The sequence below is a fragment of the Acipenser ruthenus genome, chromosome 24 (genome assembly GCF_902713425.1).
Source record: "Acipenser ruthenus chromosome 24, fAciRut3.2 maternal haplotype, whole genome shotgun sequence".
NCBI classification, from domain to species: Eukaryota; Metazoa; Chordata; class Actinopteri; order Acipenseriformes; family Acipenseridae; genus Acipenser; species Acipenser ruthenus.
This window is the reverse complement of record NC_081212.1, coordinates 15,677,234-15,704,973: the sequence shown is the minus strand read 5'-3', so window position 1 is coordinate 15,704,973 and position 27,740 is coordinate 15,677,234. Positions and strand designations below refer to the sequence as shown.

The 27,740-nt window shown below is 39.7% G+C and overlaps 1 protein-coding gene across 5 annotated transcripts; it reads right to left on the bottom strand.

The window, feature by feature from the left end:
• Nucleotides 1-387: 387 nt before the first annotated feature.
• LOC117429167 (mucin-2-like) lies at nt 388-27,600 on the bottom strand. Of its 5 annotated transcripts, none has more exons than XM_058998440.1 (15): nt 27,405-27,599; nt 25,780-25,870; nt 22,225-25,445; nt 17,453-20,260; nt 16,784-16,848; nt 13,406-13,566; nt 12,575-12,699; nt 11,134-11,192; nt 10,531-10,667; nt 9,382-9,506; nt 8,506-8,567; nt 7,543-7,697; nt 6,674-6,783; nt 5,455-5,526; nt 388-1,633 (listed from the first exon to the last, which is right to left on the bottom strand). In XM_058998440.1, exons 2-15 carry the CDS (start codon nt 25,832-25,834, stop codon nt 1,574-1,576), a joined length of 7,215 nt encoding a protein of 2,404 aa, XP_058854423.1. In that variant the 5' UTR covers nt 25,835-25,870; nt 27,405-27,599; the 3' UTR covers nt 388-1,573. The 5 variants fall into 5 exon arrangements, with proteins under 5 accessions (XP_058854423.1, XP_058854425.1, XP_058854426.1 ...); XM_058998441.1 differs by having other exon boundaries at nt 1,550-1,639; nt 27,405-27,600; XM_058998442.1 differs by lacking the exon at nt 5,455-5,526 and having other exon boundaries at nt 27,405-27,600.
• Nucleotides 27,601-27,740: the final 140 nt, after the last annotated feature.

The window sequence follows — 27,740 nt, the reverse complement described above, 5'->3', positions numbered from 1 at the left end:
CTTCCCAAGCTAACACGCGCAAGTCAAACAGCAAAACAACAAGGAATCAATGTATAGAAAATAGACGATAAAGAAATACTAGACACTGAAGAATGAGGGTCAGTGAAAAGACTTCCAAAGATTTTGTTGCCTTAATTCTTTTAACTGAATGCTGTTGTAAAATACACAGCAGATATTCCAACCAGAAAGACAGGTTCTACTGTTCTCTTGATTCCACTTGTAAAGACATTCTTGTAAACTTCCACCAATAACATTGCTTCCCAAACAAACAGGGCTCCTTCAAGAAAAATCTAGCATACCCCAGAGTCTCAAAACAGCAAGAGCAACCCCTACTGGACAGGAAACTGCACAGGCCATCTAAAAATTATTCACATTTAAAAAGAAACACACAGTGCAAATAAGATTTTATTACTGATCTTTACGCTCTTTAAATAACACTGAATATGTATAGGTCACATACAATACAACCATACATTATTTAAAAATAGATATTTAGATACAGAAATATATAAACAGATAACAATTTGAAATATCAGGTAAGCTATACTACACAGCGCTCCATCATTTTATCACAACTGGTAATTTACCAATTCACTTGTAGATAGATCACTATATAGAAGATATGGCAGGAATATTGACTACTGCCATATCTTCTAATAAATAATAAGTAATAAATCAATCTGTTCCAAGACACTGCCTACAAGAGGTTCCTTCATACTGACACACATTCATATATATATATATATATATATATATATATATATAATGGCATGTCAGCACCATGACTCTGAGCATGACACCCCCATCCACACAGGCATACATTAAAATGGAACAGACTTGGGAACAATAGCAGCAGGTCTCAATATAAGTTAATTCACACTCAAGCTGAACATTGGCTTCAGAACATTATTATTGTTGTTTAAATCATGACTGACATACTTGAATGCACTGTTTTCTAGTGATTTTCTGTATACCAAGGTGGGAGTGAGGCTCAGGCACTCTGCATCACTGCTTGAGCTCAGCGCTGTAAACTTCTTGCTCAAACCACATTACTGCCGTAATGAGGTAGTAATCATTTGGACCTCTCATTCTCACAAGCCCTTCTTTTTTTCAGACTTTATTTTCACTAACCATGATAGTCAATACCTGCTGTGTTTGGGGACACTGGATCCCACCTGGGCCTTACCCTAGTGTTCTATGTTGCACAAAATGTGGGGTATATTTACAAGCAACACAGCACGCAGAGAGAGATCAAAGCACTTCCACCATGAACTGAGTGTTGAGGTGTTTACTGGAGTAAAAAAAGCTAGCACATCTGTGCACCAGGACTGTAAAACAACAAGGGCTTGGAGAATTATGTTAAATGTAAGAAAGCATTTTTAAAGGCTTGATAAAGACACCTTTAAAACCAAGACAATGGGATTCTGTTAGTTACTGCAGCATCGTTAACATACAAAACATTCAAAATGTATCTTGCAGTAAAAGAAAGCGTATTCCTGGGTAAGTGGAATATGTGATGCAAATGTCACAGATATTGGAGCTTAATCCCTTACTGGAACCTGCACTGCATTCCTCAAAGGGCAAAGGAGGAGGACGTGCGAGAAGAGCTGGGGTTGAGGTTATTCATCCTGACCTATACCTCAGGAGAAAGAAAAAAATACAAATTAAATTAAAAGACAGATTAAACAGGATTCAGTTGCAGTGATGAATATGAACGGCACATGACCCTACATTAAAGCAATTGAATACAAAAAAAAAAAAACACACACCCCCCCCACACCCACACAGACTGAAGTATTACAGGTGCATAAAGCAGCCTTTTGCAGTCAATTGTTCAAACATCACAAAACATTCCTTGGCAACCTAACACTGCCCATGCCTCAAGACACACCATCCCTACAGTGAAGTATGGTGGTGGCAGCATCATGCTGTGGGGATGCTTCTCATCAACAGGGACTGGGCATCTTGTTAAAATTGAAGGAAGAAAGGAATGAGCAAAAAATACAGGGAAATACTGCAAGAGAACCTGCTTCAGTCTGCTAAAAAACTGAAGCTTGGGAGGAAAGTCACCTTTCAGCAGGACAATGATCCCAAGCACAAGGCCAAAACAACATTGGAGTGGCTCAAGAACAAAAAGGTGAATGTCCTACAGTGGCCCAGTCAAAGTCCTGATCTCAATCCCATTGAGAATCTGTGGCACCAAAGGTGGCTCAACCAAATATTAATGTGTGGGGGTTGAATACTTATGCAAGCAAGATATTTCAGTTTATTTTTCTTAAATATTTCCCAACATAAAACCAATGTCACCTTACAGTAATTGATTTTGAGTTTTAGTGTTTTAAAATAAAATATCAAAACAGAACGAAATTTCAATGTACCATTTGTAATCCAGTAATATGAGAGAATTGGTCAGGGGTCTGAATACTTTTCCAAGGCACATATATATACACACACACACACATATACATACATACATACATACATACATAAAACAAAAGCACAGATCCTGAATCACACCAACCTACTGTATTCAAGAAATGCAACATCATTGTTATCAATGTATTCTTTATTCACTCAGGGGCAGCTGACAGTATTTTATTTCTTATAATTAGTAGTACATGTTTACATCACTATAGACAAGACATTTATAGCCTTATTTCCAGTTACAGCTAATACAATACAGGTAGATTAAGTACATGTTCACTGTACAGTCCCTTTACAATACTTGGCACACACCCCTGTGAGGATTGGTTTTGGGTGGATACTGCATTTGCAAACATAAGATTACTGTAAGGTGCGATACATTTTCACACAATATCAATCAATAGAGCTGCTTCTGGAACTGAAGACCAATTCACCGATTGGGTTGACAACTGTCTTTAAAATCAAACTAAATTGTTTTTTTTACTTATTTTAGTGACCTCACCAATATAATATAGTAATGTAAGACACATTTACATTACTACCACTGAATTTCAGAAATTAAAATCACTACAGATCTATTTATTCATTACTAGTGTAAACTACCGGTAAGTTAATATAATAAGTAGACACTGAATCATCTGGCAAATGTGTTTACTATTACAACCAAAGACTGAACAAATATGAGGTTGTCCTGGTTTCTCAGAACTCTTAAACCTTCAGTTCCCAGGGGTCTAACAACCCCCAGCCTAATTTCAGATACCGGTACCAAATGGATGTTACCAAACTAAAAACAGGTCCACAACAAGAGAGAACATGGTGAAAACACAATGCTGTCAGTGACCAAATGTGAGGAGGCAAAACAGAATGTTTAGTGATACAGTGTAGGAGACTAAATCAAGGAAGGACTGCAACTAAAATACCGCATTCTAATTTGATCTCCCAAGTTCAAAAAGGGGGGCTTGATTTCACATTACTGCAAAAACCCGACAAACAGGTTTGAGGGAACTGAAGAAACAGCTTAAGTGAAACTTAAGTTTTAAAAATTCCTACACACACCGCGGAAAGACTGATAGTCGCCACCGCTTAGAACGGGTGTGTTTGTTAACATGATTCACCCGCAGTAAGTGATGGACGGTCTAAAATCCCACACAATAAACAGACATTCAAAATGACTACCGTATATGCAGTGCATCTGTTATTTAAATCTATGTGAATGGTATGTAACAAGATCCAAACAGCTGAGTTTGCCCGAAATATACGCTGTGCTTAACACGGTACAAACTATGCCTTTGTTCTTGAAATCAATGGAAATGGCAAACGCTATTTGCCAGATATAAAACGGCAGTCCTCAATAACCCTGGACGGTTTAAGTGGTGGATACTGTAATTACTCACAACGTAAGTCTAGAGTAAGTCGACTAGTGTTTATTCTCTTCCCACCGAATGTAAACTCACGTTCTCCGACAACTTTATCATTGACATATCAATACAGATACTGTACCACAATACATATCATAGGGCAGTAGGTCCCAACCAGTGGTTTGTGAGTAAACTCCAGGTGGTTTGCAAACAACTCCCAAAAATTCAAGTTATGCAGTTCATACATAACAAAAAAAACCCACATACATTTCTACATAATCACACGTTGTGCTACTGCTATTACTAAGCAACACAACAAACAGCTGTAACAGTGTGATATAATAAGATATGTATGTAGTCTGCACGTTTCCCCTTCATCTGTTTTCTTTTATTATGGTGTGTTTATAAATTTATATATTACAGGTCACTTTGATGCAATACCAAGCATCGCCATTAACTGAAACAGCTTTTTAATGTGAAACAAATACTAACTAAATAATTACACATTATGAAGACATTTGTCTTATCAATTACTGGACTTATTTGCACATCTTTCTAATCTGTGCTCATTCTTCACTGTTCATGTGGGGGGGGGGGGGGGGGGGCACACGACAAACAAAAAGTAATCTGGCTGTCCCAGTCTTTTCACACCACTAAAAGTGGTGTGAATATTCCTAACTCTGTTGGAATGACTAAATTTAAAAAAAAAAAACAAAAACCCACAAACAAACCAACCAAAAAAACTGTTCTAGTACTTTTCATTTTCAACAATATACAGTGTTGCCAGAGATATAGGAATAGACCCATTTGTAGCTTGACTTGAGAACTGTATTGTAGTGTGAATGATCGATTTCAGCTCTATGTTATTATATGGGTTTATTCAGCCAGGTTTAAAATCTCAAGACTATATGCCAAAAGGAATTAGTATTGACACCACTTCTGGAAATAATGTGTAGTCTGTTCTTGGCGCCGTCATATTTAACCAACATGCTATAAATCCTTTTGACTGTGTGCCACCAATCCTGTTTAATTTACACATCACAGCCCACCAGAAGTGGTAAGTAACATCCTCTACACTCTCCAATTATATCATTTTTTTTAATTGCTTACCACCCACCTCGTCTCCCAGTGTTTATTATAAATGTACATCGAGCGAGGTTGGCGACTGTGAGTGCAATAAGTTGTGTTAGAAATGGATAGATTAATTTACTACACGAGGTAATGGTTGCAGGAACCAGCACATTTACATGATCCAAGGACAACCCGAAGCCCCAATGCATTTTGTCAGGTTTGTCAAACAAAAAAAAAAACTCTTAAACCTGCAAAATTGAGATGCCATTTATCTAGACAGCATTCAGAACGTAAAAGTAATAAAATGTAAGCAAAAAAAAAAAAAAAGAAACCTTGTCATCAGCGACTTGCAATGTGAAAAAATGACTTCTTGCTGACCTGGTTGTGAAGATTCAAGCCCCGGAATCTCATTAAGTTGGGTACTTTATATAAATACTTTAAAATGCTGTTGTGAAAATGCATGGCAAGCGCTCCATGGGAAAAATCTCAAACACCAAGGTGTCTCTGCATTGAAAAAGGTTGGGAACCACTGTCATGGGGGATATAAGTGAACGATTGATTCACCACACAAGTAGAAGTTGGGGACAGAGTGCTGTTGTACCTGATCAACGTTCCTCTCAATGTTCCCAGCAGCCTCTCCTTTCGAGGCTCTGCACAATCCGAAACGTAGGACCTACAGCAGGAAGCAGCACAATGAGCACAAAACAGACAGAAGCAGCAGCCTTTTAAAACAGCAGCACACCATCCCGGCTTCCAAAGCAGAGATGTTTGCCCCCTGTTTGCTAGAGATGATTGAGATTTCCAGATGATCTGTGACAAGATATGTATATCTTTTGTAATACTTCATGCATCTCCTGCTGGCACATTTCTGTTGACTACACAACACCATTTACTGTAAACAAAAGGTTATACATACTGTATAAACTGACCCATAGCAAGTTGTTCTGGAATGTTTAATTATTCAAGGAGATGGCAGACACTTTGGATTAAAAATCATGAACACATATTAATTTCTTTAAACTCATTGCCATTTCCTAAAATTGTGTTCTTGCTAATCATACAAAATAAATAAATAAAAATAGAAGGAGGAAGTGAATGGCTCTTGCATGAAAGCCAGAGTTATTTGACAGCCTTGTGTGGATATCAGTTATGGAGTTGTGCAGTATGTGTTGCCACTATTTGGAAACACTGTGGCGCATTGAAATTAATTTCTCTTGCTCTTCCTTGTACACTTACTAGAAGGAACAAACACACCCTACCATTTTACCAGAATCAGCAGCCATTACAAGGTGCGGTTTTCTTGCACTTCTTAATATAGAACTATGGCGAAAATAAAGTAGACCAACGTTTCTGCTAATCCCTTACATAGGTGTCACGTCACCAATTAAGGAAACAGCCAAAAAAGTTTTTGCAAGAGTAATATGCAACAATGATGAAACTGATGCGAAAAGACACACCCAGAGCAAGATTTCAGAGCAAGATAAGAGAACAGAGAGGGGCCAGATATAATCTCATTTTACACCATTTTAGATAAAGTACAACACCAAGCTAAAAATAAATAACACTTTGATTCATGTGGGCTCTGATGTCAGAGGTTTGTGTCGTAGGTTTATAGATAAATGCAAAATAGAACAATGGATCCTTTAAAGAAAATCCACAGCCCCCTACAAAACATCTTATCTAATTTGAACCAATCAGAATATAAAAGGAGCAATTTACCCCCCCCCCCCCCCCCCCACATCGCTACCTCTTTGGTACAATCCATTATGGCGTCAACAGCCTCCTCCAGTTGGCCCTCAAATGAAAACAATCATACATACCGCCAGTATTAGAAATGGGGCTCCAATCAATACAAGTCCACACATAACAATGATGGCAACTCCGTACCCTGGCACATTCTGATCCTTGAAGGGTCTTTCCACCGTCACACCTGGAAGGCAGTCAATGTTTAAAATAAACAAAACTATGGAAATCCTCAGGGTGAACTTGATGAGCCTTTGCCTATTTCCAGTCACCATGAAGCGTTTCACCAACATTTCCATCTGCCCCATGAAACCACTCTAACTACGTGGTTCAATTCATTCCAATATCAAACTGGGGCTGCTTATGGCTGGTTCCTTCTGCAGTCTATAATCCGTTTTCCAACTGAACGTTACACTGTCCATGGCCTGGCCACTATCCCAATGGGCATCTGGCAGACCATGCAAGGGACTAACATAGGAAGAAATATGGTACCAGGAAGAGTAGTGTAAACTAAGTTTAGAAATGTATTCAGCACAAAGCTAAGGGAGCCCATGATAAAGATTTTTAAAGCTGTGCTAATATGACTCACTAATTGTTCAAATCATTCTTTACCCCCCAACCCCCTCCTTCCTAGGACTACCAGCTTTGAACATGCTGAATAAAATATTGATATTGATTTATTACCATTAGTAGTACCCAAATATAAAATATTTAGGATATATATATTTTTTTTAGTTACACATTGTTTTATGTTTGTGTTGTGTTCAATAAACCCATCTGGCATGTCTTCAGATCACTTGTGGTGAAGGCCATTGGTAAGGAGACTTAAACTGCTTCCTTTAAAAAGGTATACATGTTTTTTTAAAGGCTGCTATTTTTGAGATTTGGAAATACATGCGGACTGTAAAGAGCTCGGACAGCCATAGTGGAGATCTTCAGCGCTCACCCCCGGCTATGACAGAGTAGCGATCCACATGGAGGGCGCTCCCGCCCAGGCTCTCATTGGAATCGATGGAGTCCAGCAGAGAATCCAGGACTGCCTTAGGAGTTGGAGCAGGTGGAGCAAACACCAGGTCAGACATCAAAATGACAGAGCCCTTCCTGAAACACACACCAAGACAATGCAGTTTCTTCAGCCATCAACACTGGAGGCAGGGGGCACCACTGTATCTGACCAGACCACAGCAGGCTCTTTCATTCAATATCTGAACGAACACGACTTGAAATGTTATGCATTCAGGTAAGGTTTCCACATAACAAGCAGACAGGATTTACATGAGGACTACAGAGCAATGAATGCATCATTATATAAAAGACCTTTCATTTAAGACTTGGACTTATTCATGCTCTTGTACATACAATAAAAATGTGTAATGATATATTTATGGTTTTAGTAAATTGCTTTTCAATCACACATTTTATTGTACAGAACAGGGTTTTGTTTGGAAACATCTTGGCCTTCCAGTCCAGGTATTTGTTGCAACCCTGTTTTACATGCAATGGAACCTGTTAAACATCGTTCCAGGATGTACAGCACAGCAAGCTATTATACTAATTATAGTTTATTAAACTAAATAAAGTTGGGCAAGCCTTCACTTAAGGGATTATTTTCATATTGTTCTAATGTGTTAATCTGTTTCTGCTTACATCATTTACCAAGCCTAACTACTCCCATTCATTTAACCACTTCTAAATGCTGAATTTCTGAAAGAAGTCGAAGCAAGATTACAGCTGCACCAGTGGTTGGGGGGGGATCTTTTGCTTGTATAGTTAGTAAGCATGGTATATAATGATCCAAGCAGGACTAACCGAAATTCATCATGAAAACCTAGAACACAACGATAAATAATAATTACATCTAGATCTACAACATATCCCTTAATATACACAAGTTAAAAAAGAAACTCACGTAAACTTTCGAATCACCACTTGCATTAATGTTTTGTACTGTAGCTTGAGTACAGCATACACCTGCACAGACAAAAACAGATTTTATGAGGAACACATTGTATGCAGTGCAGCATTCCAGAAGTACTGCAGTAGCCAGTCAGACACCAAGTGGCAGAAAAACACTGCTACCAAGTCAAAATACCATATTCTAATATTGAAAGATTCTTACTGCAAGCAGAGTTAGTAATAGAACAGTAGAATGTCTTAACATATCTAGTATTCTTATTGGAAGCTACTGTAATTACATGGAGACTAAAAGGCATTGCCCAACTTATACTACAAATCTGTGGAAAAAAAACATTCCTGACCAAGCTAAAGAAGCATCTGTTGTGTCCCTGTGAAAATGTAGCATTTCAGGTCGGTCTTCATGTACAGCAATTGAATGAATGAATGAATGAATGAATGAATGAATGAATGAATATAATTTCCTTTGGTAAAGTTACTTTGTGGCGAAAGGCCCAACAAGTGTAGTGCCCTATACACGTTTACACAAATTGGGTTAGCTCTTAAATGGATGCTTTCATTCTGGATTTTGTCCTGAAGCTGGAAGATACAGATCAACTCCTATTTGGATCACTGTGCAACATCCAGGTAAGACACCATGAAGGAAAGAAGCTCGACCCTACAGATAATACTAGTTCAAAACTAAAGCTTGTTTATAATAAAAAAAATAAATAAATACAAAAAAAAAGTCTGCTTTAAGCTAAAAGGCTAAACTACAGAACAGGGAATATTGTTCCATTTGCTCACGTTAATGGTTTGCTTTGTTGGATATTTGGAAAATCCTTTGCACAGCCTGTTTTAACATAAAAATGTATAATTAGCAAATACTCACACTGCTGCCAGCTTCATTTCCTAGAGCATTAAAATATTTTGAAGTGCGATCCAGCAGGCCCGTTTCGTACTTCCTGTTTAGGATCCGGAAATTCAGAGGGACAATCTGGACATCGGCTCCAATACCTGGGAGAGAAGCAACCACGAGACAGGGATTAGGGCCTTCTGTGGAAGACACTCCGTCTCTCAAATACATGCCTTGTGCAGGCTGAGCCTGTACTGGCACAGACCAAAATGCTTTATATTACTGCACTGTTCTGTTATCCATGGAGTGAACGTGTAGAAAGCGAAACTCACATATAAAAACAGAAAGATAGACTGATCTACAAACAGATGTGCACACACAGTTATATAAACCAAGACATACATGTGTAGAAACATACAGAAGTGCATGGGCAGTGTGTGTGTGTGTTTCAATAACAGCAAGATGGATAGACACCATGACACTGCGTTATCATTTCCATTGGTTGACGGTCAGATTGAAGAGCTTTCTATTCCTTTGTGTAAAACACAGACCCAGAGGCAAAAGTGCCTCGTTGCAATAATGCAAATCCTACTACTAGAACTGCATTTTTCAAAATAAAAGTTCAGAAAAAAAAAAACACACAACACACTCCTTCATTTAAATCACAACTCCACACTTTATTGGGTGCATGTATTTATCAAATTCCTTTTCATTTCTTAGGCAGAAAAAAAAAAGAGAAATGCAGAAGAGAGATTATATCAAAGTTGAAATCCCAAGTCTCTTTGCTCCCAGCAATACCAATCCTTCAGTATATTCAGATTTTCAGATAATAAACCACTGGTTCAACTCTGCTAAACTTGACGTAGTGACTTGGGTTAACTATCTATTCCATTATAAAACAATTGAGCCCCCTCTTTTCTAGGCAGAACAGATTTAATTATTATTAATTTTTTTTTTTTTTTTTTTTTTTTTTAAACATTATCATAGTTTAGGTCAGAGTCCTGCGATTAGCCTAGTTGACCTTCTCTGTACCTTTCTCAAGTGCAACAATGTAGTGAAGTGACAAATTCAACACATTCTAGTATTCTAGGTGGGTTTTACCTAGAGTAAAATATAGGCTTGGCATAACTTCCCTAAACGTGTACTCTGCACAAAAGCAGGGGGACTTGTTTCCCCAGACCATACCATTGACATTGAGGCTGGTCAGATCCACAGACTGGTTGGCTAGTCTGTAGAGCAGGCGCAGGATGTCCTGAGAGTTGACGTGTGTTCTGGTGTTGAGGAACACTGCCCCCTCAACCTCCAGGTCTCCACGCACATTCCTGTCCAACAGGGATGGAAAGGGTTAGCAAGGCTTCCAGCAAGGACAGGCAGACCAGGAACCAGACCCGGTTATAACCTTGGCCAGACCTCAGTATTGTGTGTCGGTTACTACACACACATCAGTATTCTGCACCTTACTATACACACACAAGTATTGTGTATCTGTTACTATATACACACACACACACCAGTATTCTGTGTCTTACTATATACACACACACACACACACACACACACACACACACACACCAGGATTCTTGTGTCTGTTACTATATACACACACACCAGTATTCTGTCTCTTGACATGGAAGGCTCCCACTGACCGGTGCTATTTTACAAACCGGTCATCTGCTCTACTTTATTTCACTGTATTTTCTCTAGAAATAGGGAACTTACAATGTAACACTGTTGCCTTCACATGATCCTTTTGCTAGGACTATGTACTGTGGGGGCAAAACAACTTACCTTACATTATCAATTATAAACTTCTGCACAGGGTATTGAAATTGAATTGCTTCTTCAACCTGGATACCAAACACAACACATGTCATTAATTTAATAAATCGGTATTAATATTTTTCAAGTCCCTATCCCACATTATTAAATATATATTATAAATGTTATAAAAAGATTCAAGCTTGGGCTGATACATAATTTAAATGTGAATAAATGTAGTCTTGCACATGGGCTGCTAAAACATTAGAGGCAAGTACAACTTGAATAGTAGTGAAATAGAGGAAGCTATATACAAAGGATTTGGGGGTAATAGTGGGTGAATCTCTTAAGCCAACTAGACTAGTGCGGAAAAGCTATAAAAAAAAGGCACATAGAATGTTAGGTTATATAGCCAAGACAGATTAATTCAAATCTAGGAAAAGCTATATTAAAAGTATACAATGCACTGGTACGACCACACCTAGAATACAGTTCTGGTACCCATATCATAAGACATTAAGGCATTGGAGAGAGTACAGAGGACAGCAACACGAGCATGCCATAAGATAGACAAAGAGCTGAATCTGCCTCGCCTAGAAAGGAGAGCCAAAAGGTGACAATAAATAATAATAATTATTATTATTAATTAGTAGTAATTTATTTAGCAGACCCCTTTATCCATGGCCACTTAAAGACTAAGGTGTGTATACTATGCATCAGTTGCAGAGTCACTTACGTCATCTCACCCGAAAGACGTAACACAAGGAGGTTAAGTGACTTGCTCAGGGTCACAGTGAGTGACCTGGGATTTGAACTGGGGACTACCTAGTTACAAGCCCTACACCAGAGAATTCATTTCCCCTACTAACCTGGTTAGGGTTTTTTTTGTTTGTTTTTCTCTCCCAGGTGCTAACGGACCACACCTGCATCAAAGCGAGTGAGCATAGGTGGGCCAACTGGCCTTTTCTCATTTTACAATTTCTTATGTTCTAAAGCAGTATGCAGCCAAACAATGTTACCTAGATTGCTCCAGTAAAAACCCAACTGTATAAAATGGGTAATTCTATGTAAAAATAGTGTAAAAAAAATAATGTAATTGTATGTAAAAAATAATGTGATATCTTGTAACAATTTTAAGTCGCCCTGCATAAGGGCTTCTGCTAAGAAATAAATAATAGTAATGGTAGAATGCTGGAGACAGAAAGCAGGGCAGATGCATTGCAAATCACTACAAGGACAACTTCTTAAAAACATTTTGAATTTGAATACATCTGAAGCCATACACTCGAACACTGAACAATACTAAAACGAAAGGAGTAAGCACTGCAACAAAACAGCATGTACCCCAGTGTACACCCATGCCATCATTTACCTGTCAGCTCGGTGCTGCCGATGAAAGAGCATCGATTTGAAATTCAGAGAATATCAACACAAATATTGAGCAAAAGATACAAGCCAATTTTGTGCATACCTTATTGCTCAGCCCTTGGAGGATGTCAAATCTACTCTGAGGGAGTCCTGGTGATGCAAGGCCCATTTGCAGGGTAATAAACCTGACTGACAGCTTCTCGGGAAGCAGGTTTGTCAGGCTGAACCCTGTTTAAATAAAGTTAGGGAATACGGTAAAACATTCATGTCAACAGTACGTGGAATTCCAGAGAGAGTTAGGTTTACTGGGGCTGATGAATAAATGGCATATGACATCTGTTAAATTTTACCCCAAAATAGAATTTCTCAAATATGTTATGGATTCGCAAGATTGGACGTTGATTCTTCTGTTTCCATTATAAAACAAGCAAAGATTTAGAAAACAATCAATCAAATAGAAGGTTAGCTACCCTACATTTGGACTACAAGTTGCCCACAATGGATCCTTAAAATACCAATCATGTCAGTGCCGATCATCCCCCCTCCAGCTGTAAATACACCTTGACCTACATCCACTGTATGCACATGAAAGATGCCTCCATAAAGTCAGACTAGGATATGCTCAATGACTTGTTAAAAAGGTGGCCCATAGCAAGTTTCATCACACTTTGACAAGCAGTTTTTGGAAGTATGGACAGTCGCCTAACTTCACTATATCTACATATGAATCCCCAGCCACAGGTCATGATCAACTTGCCTCAAAACAAAGCAGTTTAGGTGATTACAGGCACAAGATTCTTTAATTCAAAAGGTAATCCACAGGGACAATACAGTTCCTACAAACGGTACAGTACCATGGTTTAGTGTTTGGAAAATGAAAACTCCTGGAGGCATGAGTGAACACACTGTTAGAATGAGCTCAGACGTCACTTACCATTCGACTCCACAGACCAGATATCAATCTTCCATGGAGCGCCCCCAGGAGGCAAGCGCTCGGCATACGTGACGATGGTTCGGACGATGTCGGAGCTCGTGGGGGGCTGGCATTCCTGTCGGAACACCACCTCCCCATGCACTGTGGCCAGACTGTCATTGCTGTGGAGCAAACAGGGAGAACATGAGGCCAGCAAAGACAGGAGTGGGCTTTACTACAGGGCTCCCCATTTAAAATACTGTCATTGCTGGGTAGCGATCAGAGAACAGGAGGCCAGCAAAGACAGAGGTGTGGGCTTTACTACAGCACTCTCCAACACACTGTGTGAGCCTCACGTAAGAGACATGTCTTATAAAAGGGAGCACCAGTGCTAGTTTAAGTGCACCATGGGGCAAATGGGAGCCATACTACCCGACTCCACAGTATAAAGGACTGCCTTATAACAAGGGAGCACTGTAATGCGCTGCCATTATCCAGCTCAGATCACTTCTTGTGAAGATAAGGACATTTTCCAGTATAAACAGAAAATAACATTTCAAATAAGAAATTCTGCATTAAACTAAGCGTTCTAGTTTCTAGAACACAAAAAGAAGGCAAGTTCATAATGTGTGTCACCCTTCACTTCAATCCTTTCACTTTTGTTTAACTTATCACAACACACTTTCAATGCTCAAGATCTTTAAAACGTAGAAACGTAGAATAAGGACATGCCAATCAATGGGGAAAACAAAACACACACATTGAGTTTGGAGGGGGTGTGACTGCTTGAGGGCTTGACTAGGTGTTAAATTCTAATGGGAAGGGAGTGATGCACAAAAACTTAACACAATGAGTGGGATTATGTCTTATCTACAGAAGTCCCAAGGCTTGTGTGGGAAGATGTGATCGGGTAATCTCTGCTTTCTGCAGTCACTCTTGTGACTCAAGGACATTTAGAGTATAGGAGCGGAGAATACTTTTGCTCCCAGGTGTAAAGCCATGCGAAGGGCACAAGGAAATCACAAGGTAAAAAAAAGCCACAATGAGAAACCTCACCAGAGTCACTGGGCCTTCATACAAATTTACAGTAGCTGGGACCCCCTTTGAAGTGGCTTGACACCTGCCATGACCCCTCCCCATGTCAGGAGCACCATTACCAATAATGGAATGCAAGAAAAAATAAATTGTACAGTGGAACATGAAATAAGACTATTAGAACAGCTAAAACTAGTGCTGGGACAAATATTCTAATATGGGAACAAACTCTGCTTGAAATATATTTGCCACAAATGACCATGTTCGCATTCGTTAATACAGTACAACAGAATTTATGATCCAGGTCTGGCAATGGAATGTGAAACAACCAATGTGATTGGTCGAACAGGGTTCCAGCTGTCCATATATTGGATGGATGCGGACAGTTGGAGCCTTGTCACATATTTGAAAATCACTGCACGGCCTCACAGAATTTTGAAGTACCAGTAGCCAGCTTGTTTACAGTTACAGATGTACAGTAACTATAAAACTGAGTGACCAATTACCAGCAAAAAATCTCAAAAGTATTAAGTAGACATGCCGATCTGGATGAAGAACAATTAAATGAACTGCAAGATAGCAAAACAAAAAAACACACACACACTAAAAAAAAGCTGTCTTTCAGGACTGGCTGAAACAAAAAACAAATTCTCAACTGTGGGAGATATACATCTTAAGAATCTTTATAAAATACTAAGGGATTTCTATGGAAATGTAAGAAATGCCCATGGGAGACGAATATAACATTCCAAGCTACATTAGTCTGAGTTGGAATAAACCACTGTCTAAATTAAAACAAAACAAAACTGGGGAATCTGTCAATACACACTCACCCTGACTGTCACTTCAAATAACGTCTTTAAAACTCTAACTCTGTGCCGTCTCAACTTCGCCCCCTGGTGGATCTTTAACAGCAATGTACAATTCAACACTATCAAATAAAGATTCTTACTTTTGCATGTTTCAATTAAATTCTCAGCTTAACTTTGTGTAGTTCAAAGTTATAAATGGGACTACTTTATTGATGCAAGGATATTTAATAAAACTTCTGTTTGATCTGGATTATAAATTCAATAAGGCCCTTCAGGGTGTCCGTTTAAATCCAATATACAGACTTTTTTTGGGGGGGGGGGGGTTATGGCACTCCAAGTCTCGAGTGGCACAACGCCCCGAGGCATCCGTACCCAGACACCCTGTCAGGCCTTATTGCATACATATACAATTACTATCAAGCAGATATCATGCAATGCATTAATGCGGTCTTAAAAACATGGTCTAGTATCCAGAACAGCATTTCCCCGCTTTCTTTCATAGGTGATTTAATGGGGTACCAAGTTTATTTCATTCCAGAGGGATTTCTGTTTATTATAAAAATTCTCGCTAATTCCAAATGAAAGAATATTTGAACGAGAAAGCTCCATTCATTTCATCACTAGCGCTAAATATTTAAAACAATTTCATTCAGCCCAGAGCAAAGGGTGTTTTGACAAAGGGGAAGCCTTGATAGGTCAAACAGCTTCTCAGTGTCTGCCTCCCAAACAGAACTATATTACCCCTCTGAGAAACTGCCCACCCCCTAAACTGTTGCGACACCCCTGAACCCCACGTTGACTAACCAAGCTATAACCAATAGGGCCACACTCCCCTGACAAGTACAATACACAGAAATGAAAACAAATCAGAGTCTGTTGTACCTAATAGTACTGAGGGGTTTACACCAGTTCTATGCCGATGAATACCTCATAATGACATGGACTGGCAGAGATGGCTTCAGGTAACTGTTAATACACCATGGCCCACTGACCCAGGTTATAAAAAAAAAAAAAGAAGTGAGCAACACAGACAACAAACTTCATATACTGTTAAATAGCTGCGGTGTTGTGTAATGAAGCTCAGCTTCAGGAATAGAAAATGTGCAGCCACAATCACTCAGTGGCTCCTTCTGGTGGAGAAATTGAGAAGTGACTTGCACAGCTTGAGGAATGGAGATCTGCCTCATCCAGACTAACAGGGAGAGGAGCAGGATTAGTATTGCTGCAGAAATACTTCATACAAGGCATTATCCAAAACATGTGTCTAATCAAATTCTTTTTAAATATATGTTTCAAGATTTTACGATTGTTTGAAAAACAAAATATGAACATTGTGTTTCCATAATTAATTAAAATGTACTAACTTAACTGGTTTCCAGGCTTTCTTGCTTTGCATTACTCATAACCAGTAAAGAGGTGGTATAAGTTAAAATAGTATGTTTTGCTGACCAGACAGACAATCAGGACAGTCAGGCAATACAATAAAACATAGTAATCTAAATCTACAGTAAGCCAGTGATCGAGCACAAGCTAATTTAAAAAGACAACTCACAAAAATGTGTGAATCCTCGTTTCCAGAAATGTACCATCATACTGACGTGTGAAAGCCCAGTCCATCTAAGGGAAAAAGAAAGAAAACAGAATGAACAACTCCATTACACACCACTAGAGGGAGACAAAGGTAAATGCCTTGTTCACTGCAAAAATGTACATTACATAGCAATAAATCACAACAATTAGAGTGTGAAATTAGAGTATATTTCGTAAAATGGCAAAAAAGTACAGAAATGTACACCTATTGTCTTTTGTAACTGATAACATTTCTAAAGCTGATCCTGGTTTGTTGTCATGGCAATGCACTGCAGAGATACAGTACAGGCCTATGACCACACAGTTGTATTGGCATGCTTCAACCCTATATGGTTTAGAAAACCTTCACAACCACTCATCCAATTTTGATGAAACTTGGTATGGACATTCCTGAGTACTATACTAGACGGTGTTCCTTGCACCAAACACAAAATGTAAATAGCTGTCTGGCAACATACACTATATAATACAAAGAGCGCAGCATGACACTGTCATAACAGAAGTGATATACATATTCCAGGGTTTATAAATTCCTGCCTCATCACTAGTTTGGGGGGAGAAAAAAAAAAAAAAAAAAAAAAAAAAAAAAAAAACACACCCCATTGCCATAACCGGTTCTCATTTTACTTACAGTTGCTTTGATTTGTCTCTCAAGATTCTTTTTCTTATAAGCCTTCTTCCGAGTACCTCTGGCATCAACCACACTTAACCTGAACTGCAGCGGCAAGGCCTTCACTGGAGCTGTGGCTATATTGTATACCAAGTGAGTTGAACTTTGCACAGAGGTAGTTCGAGTTCCAGTAGCCTTTGCTTTGACTGACATGAGCAGAGACAGACTACTACTTGGCGGTTGCCCTGCCTTCCAAGTGGTGAATGTTGCTGGAAGACCTGCAGATCTTGTCGGTGGATTGCTTGTTCCACCGACACTCTGAGAAGCAGTCACCACACTGGAGGCATCTGTGGGAAAGATTTGTCCTGGAGAATGCTTAACAGTCAGAGCAGACAACATGAACCCAGGGCTGGACGTTTTACTCCTTGGTTCCCCTATTGAAAGACCATCTCCTGTAGTGGGAGGAGATGTCAAGTAAGAGGATGTGGGCACCAATGTACTTGTTAGAGAGCCTATGGCTGAAGTCAGCTTTGCTTGCCCGTTAGGAAGAGATGGTACCTTACTGGTGGGATCAGTGGGAAGGGTTAGTCCTTTCAAATGGTCAGTAGTTTGTGACACTGAATGGAACTTCCCAGGAAGCAATGTAGGCAACAGTAACGCAGGGATTGTTTTAGCAATCAGAAATTGTGTACTAGGTTGCGGTGTTGAAGGACCATTACTTGTGCTGGATTGGGGCAGGGAATAAAATGAACTTTGGACTGGGGAACTTGGAGAGCCAGTAGCATTTGCTGTGACTGACGTAGCCCCCAAATGGCTGCTAGCAGTCACATCTATCAGCGAGAACTGGTTTGACACTCTTTGCTCCAGGCCTGCAGATCTTGCAAGTGGATTGCTTGCTTCACCGACTTGAGAATAGTCAGTAGTCTTTAATGCTGTAGGCAACACGCCAGGAGACAGTGCAGATAATGTATAGGCAGTGCTTGAGAACAGTGTAGCCGTTGTACTCCTGGGTTCCTGTGTTATGGAGCAAGATGGACTTGGCACGGGGGTACTTGTTGGGGAGCCCTTTATGGTTGTCATGACTGTAGTATGCCCTGACTGGCTACGAGCAGTCAGATCAAGAGGTGTCTGTGAAGGCTGAGTTGACAGTCTTTGCCTCCATGTTGCTGGAAGACCTCCATGGCTTTTCAGTGGATAGCTTGTTCCCGTCCAATGCGTAGTCTCGGTGGGTTCTGTGGGAGAGCTGCTGAAATGGGACGTGGAATGAGATGAACTTGAACTCTTTAGAACATACCCTTTTTCCATCATCTTGGCTAGAACTGAAGTAGACCCCAGCTGGCTACGAGCCATCAAATCGACAATCTTGGATGACTGCGTTGACATGCTTATGAATGTTCCAAGACGACCTGCAGATCTGGTCAATGGATTGCTTGTCTCACCAACTCCCGAAGTGGGAGTGTCAGTTGTCATCTTACCGTTGGGATCTGTGGGAAAGGTCTGTCTTTGCAATGCAGATATTGTGAATCCCAGTATTGAAAATAGTTTAGAAGTTCTACTCTTAGTGCCCTGGCTTAAAATACTATTACTTACGGCAGAATAGGATGTGAAGGAAGATGAAATTGTTTGTCGAGTCCTACTTGTAATCCGTACTTTGACTGGCTGGCTTGTACCTAAAACATCAACATTCGTCAGCGATGACCGGGTCAGCAGGATAGGCTTCAATTTCCTGAACATCGATAGAAGACTTTCATGTCTCATTTCATCAACTCCCTCAACAGAAGCCTGAGAAGTCATTTCACTAGTGGAATCCGTGAGAAAGGCTTGTCCTGGAGAAGGGCCAGTCATTTTTGACCCTGTATACAACACTTTAGGAAGCTTTGCTGATAAAGTGGATACAGTGCTTGAGAACAGTTTATTTGCATTACTTTGGAGTTCCTTAGGTGACACCTCATCCCTTGCAGCGGAATGAGAAGAGGAGCAAGAAGGACATGGAATAGGAGTACTCGGAGAGCCAATCATCTTTGCTGTAACTGAAGTAGAAGCTGACTGGGTACTAGCGCCAACATCGAGAGTGGTCAGTGAGGACAGAGGAGACAGACTTGCCCCCCTTGTTCGAGGGCTAGCAGATCTTGCCAATGGAATGCTTAATCCATTGACATGCTGAGTCGCAGTCTTCCTGGAGGGTTGTCCCTGCAGTGCAGACAATGTACTTGACTTTGTTGAAAGCCCATCACTGGTGGCGGAATTGGAATGTGAACTTGGGGTACCAGGAAGCTTTTCTGTGATTGAAATATCTCCCGACTGGCTGCCAGCCATCAAATGAAGAGTGATCCATGAGGAATGTGTTGACAGTCTTGGATGCCATGTTGTTAATTTTGCTCTAAGCTCTGGTTGTGTTTTTACTGGAATGCCCATTTCACTGATACCTCGAGATCTGGTAGGATCTGTGTCAAAGGGTTGCTTTAGGGAAAGGTCAGTTGTCTTTGATAGCTCTGGAAGTAGTTTAGATAAAGTGTGTACAGTGCTTGAAAACACTGTTTTAGTTCCACTTGTAATTTGTAGTGTTGAAAGACCATCACTTGTGTTGAAATTGAATATGGAGGTTGATGAATGGAACACAGAGGTACTTGTTGGAGGGCCACTCATTTCTTGAGTACCTGAAGTTTTTGTAGTATAATGTCTTATGGGAAGTGGTGTAGTATTCGGAGAAACTGAAGATCTGGATATTGGTATTGTTGAACTTTGAAGCACTCCAGAGACCGAGGTGGATTTAGCAGTAGATGATTCTGTAGTAGGCTCGCTTTCAGAGAGTAGTGTGCTACCTTTCCCCTGTAATGTTGCAGAAGATAAAAGCTCACATTATTGATGTTGTAGGAGCAATCTTGCAAGGCATAGAAGATATGGTTGACCGGGTACTTGATTTGGCGCTTGATGCTGTTGCTTCATTTGTGTTTTTTGCACAACGACCCAAACACTGAAGGAAGTGAATACTGTATCACCCAGAACAGTTCTCGTAGAGTCATGCATGATGAATTTTCACAAACAAAGTGACGGTGTGACCACTTCACTGACTACAACCTGTAGCACTGTCCTGATAATGTTTCAGATGCTTGCTAGCTTCTATTCCATTTAATTAACACATTCATAAATAGTGTTTCAGGACAGCTGCCATATCAAAATGCTACAAAATGACCAAGTAACAAAAAAGATTTTGGGAAACAAATTCAAACTGATGGCAGCATCTGGAGATATAGCGACACCAAAAATGATTGTTACTTTAAATAGCCATAGTCTCATTTAGTATACTATAGTTGGCTTCAATTGTGCAAGAAACAAAAGATCTAGCCTTTTGCATTAAGCGTTCCTGCCTTTTGGATGTTTACAATATTTTAAATCATTACTACACCCTAAAAATTAACATTGTTCAATTGGCACTAATTAGTTGTATCAGGTATGCCATCTACATTAGTGTGGTATTGCAAGCCAAGTGTAAATTTGAACTGAACTATGAATATAAAAAAAAACTAATAGTAACTTGGTTATTTTTGGTGCCATTACACAGATTTAATTCTCCCAAGAAATTAAAAGGCAGTAAGTCTTTACTTACAATACAAAGATACAATTGTATAATGACTTGGTGCACGCTTTTCAGAATAAAGCTGGTCTTAAAACTACCGATCATCCTACTCTCACCAAAATTGATTCAACAGACAACAATATGAAGGGTAATTAACTGATAGTTTGAAAGATATTATTTGCATTAAAAAAAAGTTACCCAACCATTTGACCTTTTTACCAAAGTGCATCAAGTTGTCACACAGATATATTCATATAAGCCCTCCCCACCAACACACACAAACGAGATGGGTAAAACAGAATTCATAACAATCCCTACAAGTATGCAGCATTTCAGAAGAATCCTCCACTCCTTACCATAGATCATGCTTCTTACCACTTTAATGGCTTAGCCTCCCAATCGATCACAAACTATGTATTTTCCCTGTGACAGCACAGACTGCCTCTCTGCTATAACTGTGATAACAGCCTAGATTGTTCATTATAGTTAGTCAATCAAGTCAGTGTTTCTCTACCCAATACAGGTCTAATGCCAACAACTGAACTAGCATGATTTCGTAAGCACACTGCACAAAGGAACTCAATTTTCACAAATACATTCTCCTTGTACCCATCAATTTGTTATGCTCCATTATTATATAAAGCACTGTTCCTCTCCCCCGTTGAAAAACTATTTGTTCAATAAATAGGTACTTTCATAGGAGTCTAAAACACAAAAGCTGCTAATCTTAACAAACTTTGCTAAATATACTGATTTTAAATAACTTTGCATTTCAGTTCTCATAGCAGAAATGCATTTTACCAACATTGATCGTTTCTGATATCCGAATGAAAGGTTTAGCACATTCAAAGCTTAAACCTTCCAATTAGATTTCTATTAGGCTTTATATTTTATGATTTTTTGCCTCTTGCAACCTTGTGTATGTTATAATGTACTGTTTTCCATTGGTTGTTACTATTTCCTAAATTTAAAAGTTGATTTCTCAAACACCAATACTTCCAATAGGAATAGAATCCAACAAACAGGTATCTTTCTGGTTGCAAGAGGATAACCATTTTAAAATCTTCTAAAAAAGCTTTGATGTGCCACAGAGAATTAACAAAACTTAAAATGATAGCTAGCATATTGGTTTACTTAATTATACTTTGGTACAGACCCATTAACCTTACACCAATCTTATTATTGCTGTATCATTGTGAATATTAAAAATACTTACAGTAGCTTTAACTTGTCTCTCCAGAGTCTGGTTTTCAGACATCATATTCCGGGTCTCTACGGTGCCAGCAACACCAAGCATGAACTGTACCGGTAAGGTCCTTAGAATGACAGAATCTGCAGTAGTAGACCTGTCTGACATGCTTGTTGGTGATGTAACTGTCGGGACCAGAGAACTGAGCTCAGTGGAGGTTTCAGGGGCCGTAGAGGTGGCAGTATTACTGGTCCAAAGTTCAGTGGACTCTGTTGCTGTTCCGGAATCCAGTATGCTAGACATTGCTGTGCTTCTTTCAGTTGTTGATATTTGACCAGTGGTTAGAGAAAGGATATTGTTTGTGGTGGAATGGGAAACGAAGTAAGATGAATTTGGCACCGAGGTATTTCTTATAAAGCCAGTAATTTTAGCTAGAACGGAAGTCATCCCAGAATGACTACTAGGCATGGCTTTGTGAGTGGTCATTGATGGCTGGGTTGACAGACCAGACTTCCATGTTGTGGGTGTTGCTGGGAGGGCCACAGTCAATGGATTGCTCGTCCCACGGAAGCTATGAGCAGCAGGCCACTGTGTTACCGGACTGGTGGAATGTCTGGGAAAGGTTTGTCCTTTAGAATGGCCAGTAGTCTTTGACATTGTAGGAAACACCGTAGATAATATGAATGCAGCACTTGAATACAGTCTGGAGGATCTACTCTGAGGTTCCTGTGTAGTACCCTGTCCCTGGAAACTAGGAAATAGTGTGTTTGTTGAAGAAGTGGACACTGTTGGTGAACTCTTCGATATTCCAGAATGCACTGATGCTGTGCTTACAAGAGAATCTACTAGGGGAAACTGTGTATAAGCTTCAGTTGATGCTGCAATGGTTGAACTTTGAGGCAATCTGAATACAGAGGTTGATTTAGCAGTAGATGAGTCTGTAGTAGGCTCACTTTCAGGGACAGTAATGCTGCCTTGTCCCTGAAATGTTGTAGAAGACACATTATGAATGGCTGATATTGTAGGAGCAATCTTGGAAGGCACTGCAGACACTGTGGATCGTCCACTGGAGATGGTGCTTTTAGTGTCAGGTGAACCCGTTTCTTCATTTCTGTTGGATGTGGTTATTTGACCCCAGACATTGTGCTGCTCTGAAGTTGATTGTATTTCAGCCTGCCGAGAGGTGGTTATTGATCCTTGAAAGTTAGAAGGTAAAGAGGGAGTTGTAATAGACTCGACGGGACTGCTCACTGTTACCATATGGCCAGCATTATTCAGTGACCCCAATATAGATGAAGCACTAGTAGCATTATTTAATGTTCTTTGGGTGCTGGACGTCTTACGAGAAGTACTTTGGCTTGAAGGAGAAGGGTTTCTGCCTTGTCCCTGGAATGTTGTAGAAGACACATTATGAATGGCTGATATTGTAGGAGCAATCTTGGAAGGCACTGCAGACACTGTGGATCGTCCACTTGAGATGGTGCTTTTAGTGTCAGGTGAACCCGTTTCTTCATTTCTGTTGGATGTGGTTATTTGACCCCAGACATTGTGCTGCTCTGAAGTTGATTGTATTTCAGCCTGCCGAGAGGTGGTTATTGATCCTTGAAAGTTAGAAGGTAAAGAGGGAGTTGTAATAGACTCGACGGGACTGCTCACTGTTACCATATGGCCAGCATTATTCAGTGACCCCAATATAGATGAAGCACTAGTAGCATTATTTAATGTTCTTTGGGTGCTGGACGTCTTACGAGAAGTACTTTGGCTTGAAGGAGAAGGGTTTCTGCCTTGTCCCTGGAATGTTGTAGAAGATCCATTATGAAAGGCTGATATTGTAGGAGCAATCTTGGAAGGCACTGCAGACACTGTGGATCTTCCACTTGAGATGGTGCTTTTAGTGTCAGGTGAACCCGTTTCTTCATTTCTGTTGGACGTGGTTATTTGACCCCAGACATTGTGCTGCTCTGAAGTTGATTGTATTTCAGCCTGCCGAGAGGTGGCTATTGATCCTTGAAAGTTAGAAGGTAAAGTGGGAGTTGTTATAGACTCAGTGGGACTGCTCACTGTTACCATATGGCCAGCAACATTCAGTGACCCCAATTTAGATGAAGTACTAGTACTGTTGGTTAATGTTCTTTGTGTGCTGGGTGTTTTATGAGAAGTATTTGGGCTTAAAGAAGGGTTTGAGGTACAAGTGAAAACTGCAATTGCTCTTCTATATTGTAGATCTTTAAACTTTTCATCCTTGGGATCAACCACTAGATTTTGATTCAAAGACAGACCCCCAGCAGACTTGCCCAAGGCTTCCAGCAAACTGGCAGGTTGCCCTGAAGGGAACCCTTGGATTGTGGCTTTCTTATGGGACCGATTATGACAGCTGCCTGGCCTCACAGTGCTGGACCCTTCAGTGACTTTCTCAATATTCACTGGTAATGGGAACATAGGTATCAACACATCATTTTCAAGTCTGGGTCCAAAGTCAATGTTTTCTCTTTTAAACAGTTTATGGTGCATATATTTTGTGGTTTTATGAATCTTTTGATCTTTACTGTGTGAACCTAAAGGTCCAGCCTCCATTTTGGCATTAGGTGTATCTGACACTGAAGTGTCCTGGTCTACAGAAAGACCTCGATCCAGGGCTGGAGGAAAAGCTGGTGCTAGGGCAATTTCTTCTGTAAAAGCACTGCTTACAGACTTTATTTCTGCAAGCTGAGATGGCACATTGTTATCCTTTTGTGGACAATGGATCCCTGTGCAAAGCTGATTTGTGTGACCCACTTTAGCCATCTTTAAATAGGATGAATCTGCCAACCAACTCGAGAGAGGGAGTTCTCCTGACAAGCTTATATGTTCTGAGGCTCTCATTTCTACACTGTCAACCACTCCAGTCTCTCTGGGCTGCGGTGCTGCCAGCATGGCCAAATGTGTTTCAGTAGTGAAGTCTCTAAAAGAGGGAGGACCATCTGCAGCTGGTGGGATGAAGTCTGGCTCCCGTCTGAACCTGCTGTTGGGTAGGAACCCAGATAGTTTTGCAGTTCTTTGTTTATTCTGAGCCGAAGCTGATATCTTTGAAGATGCTTGCTGAATATGTGTAAAGTGGAGGTACAGCGGTTGCGTTTTTTTTGTCAGAGGTGGTAAGTGATGTGTAGCAACGGCTGACTCCATTTGAGCATTTGAGAGGTCTTTACTTCTTTGTTTTCCCAAAATGGTTGAAAGTTCTCCTTCGAAAGACCATGCTTTCTCTTGAAAACCTTAAATATATATTTTAAAAAATTATTTGAAAGTTTGAAAAGGCAAAATACACTTTTTTTTTTTTTACACACTTGGCTAATTGAATACAACAAGCAATTTCTTTTAGTTTTCCATCCAAATTGAGGAGACTGGGTATAGGTTAATACAGTAGAATAACTCCTAATGGAAATTTGACAAAATCACTTGGTTTTCTCTCAAATTAAAGAACTTCTCAAATCAAGCTGTTGAGCATTTGTCAAATAAACATTTGGGAAGTTTTCTGAACTGGTATAAAATGGGCTACCGGCTAGAGACAGTGTTCTGAGATAGTGACAGAGATAGAGATCAACTTACCTGTCAGAAATAAAACTAAAAGCAAAGGGAATTTCAGAAGGCAAATCTGCAACATTTTCAGATTGAGAACTGCTTCAAAAGAGAAGGGTTTCTAGAAATAGAGAAAGAGACTGTGCTGGTCATTTTGTAAATGTTAATATTCCCTTCTAATCAAAACACTATTCACTACAGAACAGTATGATTGATATGCAGTTCAGCAAAAAGGTTACTTGCTGCCAAATAGAAGGGCTTTTTAGTCATTTTAAAACAGAACTATGTTACAGGTCTATTGCGCCAGCCTTATTTCTACAACTTTTTTTTACACCACTGCAGAGGTACTGTAACAGGTGTTACAATACAACTCCTATCGCATAGCACTTCCATGCATTTCAGGTTTTACTACAAGTATATAGGTAACAAGCTCAAGTGTGTGTTATTAAACTCCCAGTAAAGCCAGGAATGGTTCAAACTGTTATGAAAGGGGAGACTTATTGCCATCCCTACACAGCTCTGTTTGTAGTTCTAAACCTCTCCTTTGTTTAAATAATTTCAAAATTCCCAATTCCCTTTGCGTTTCTGCTCTAACGGTGAAGATTTAAGTACCCGGGATATACAACAGTGTGCTTCTTAAGAAATGAAACAAATTCATACAGAATAGAAAGCTCTAAGACACACGCTCAAATCACAATCTACTGAATTATTTTACAAATCCACCCTTCAGATGTATTTGTCTTATGTTTTTATTAATATTGGTTCAATCCTGGGACTGTGGACTCAAGTTTGACCAGGGTAGAGAAAAACTATAGAAAAAGGACCAATTTGTTTGTATTGCCACATGTTGGAAGGTCATCATTCTTCTGTTTCTAACAAAACTGTTGAATGCAGGTGGGCTGGTTAACAACACCCACCCTGTGGGAACCACGTGGATTCACGCAAAGGGGTTTAAACAATGAAGTGGGTCATTCCAAATACTTCAAACATTTGTGATTGACGGTGTCTTACACAAACAGGTAAATAGGTACCTTCAATACACAATGAAGTAGTGTATGAATGAGGTTTTAAAGTTTGATGATCTCATTGTATAACGTTATGATTTTCACATGCATGGGCGTTTGAATAAATGTCTCGTGTCCCTTTGAGCTGAAAAGATCGAATTTTCCAATGGCCCGTTTTAATTATTATTATTTGCTCACACATTTGATAATGTATGTATTGATTACAAAATACAGAAAAATAAATTTACAGGACAGAGATGATAAAGTGAGTGTTTTCTTTAACATTACAATCCCTCAAACCAGCATGGCCAGTTGACTTATCCGTACTCATCAACACTAGTATTAACACGTTGTACATTTTTTGTTTGTTTTGTTTTTCTAGAAGGGATTAAAATGGCCCACGCCATTTCTGGAACTTCTATTCATGTACACAACTCCAAAGAAAATATGCCCATACATTGCTATAAACTTTAACAGTTTAAAACGACACACAAATACGTTATTTACCAATATATGCCTTATGTTTTAACACGTACAGCTCTCTTTGGATAACCACGTAATGTTTTAATAGGAGTTTAATGTTTGCCAATTTACTTAAGCATTATTATTTCTTCATTTATTTTAGCCAAAGGAAAAATCACTTTTTCTTACCGTTAAGCAGGAAACAGCGATTGCATCTTCAAAGTTCTTTCCGCGGCTTTGGCTTTGCTCCCTCCTAAGTAGATTCAGAGCTGTGTCAATCTTAGTTAATTGGCCTTGACTAAATAAAAAGTGCCTCTAATTATCCAATAGAGATAAAGAACACAGTTAGATTCCTCGGAAACGATGGTATACAATTGCCGCGGGACCCTGTATAAGGCAGATCTATCTATCTGATGTGATCATGGATTTTAACTGCAGTCACATATTCTTGTTATAGGGATAGCACAGGCCAGGGTGTGGGTTGTGTTGCATTACCGGCAGTGTTTGGGTTGAATGCACGAACCA

What these genes read in the sequence shown, in the direction of transcription:
- LOC117429167 (XM_058998440.1), bottom strand. Translation starts at nt 25,834, where the DNA reads ATGTTGCAGATTTGCCTTCTGAAATTCCCTTTGCTTTTAGTTTTATTT. An exon ending in GACCAGCCTCAATGTCAATG is followed by an intron (nt 9,507 to 10,530) that starts GTATGGTCTGGG and finishes CTTCTCTCCCAG; the next exon opens with GTATTGGAGCCGATGTCCAG. An exon ending in TTGAGAGGAACGTTGATCAG is followed by an intron (nt 1,634 to 5,454) that starts GTACAACAGCAC and finishes CCTGAGGTATAG; the next exon opens with GTCAGGATGAATAACCTCAA.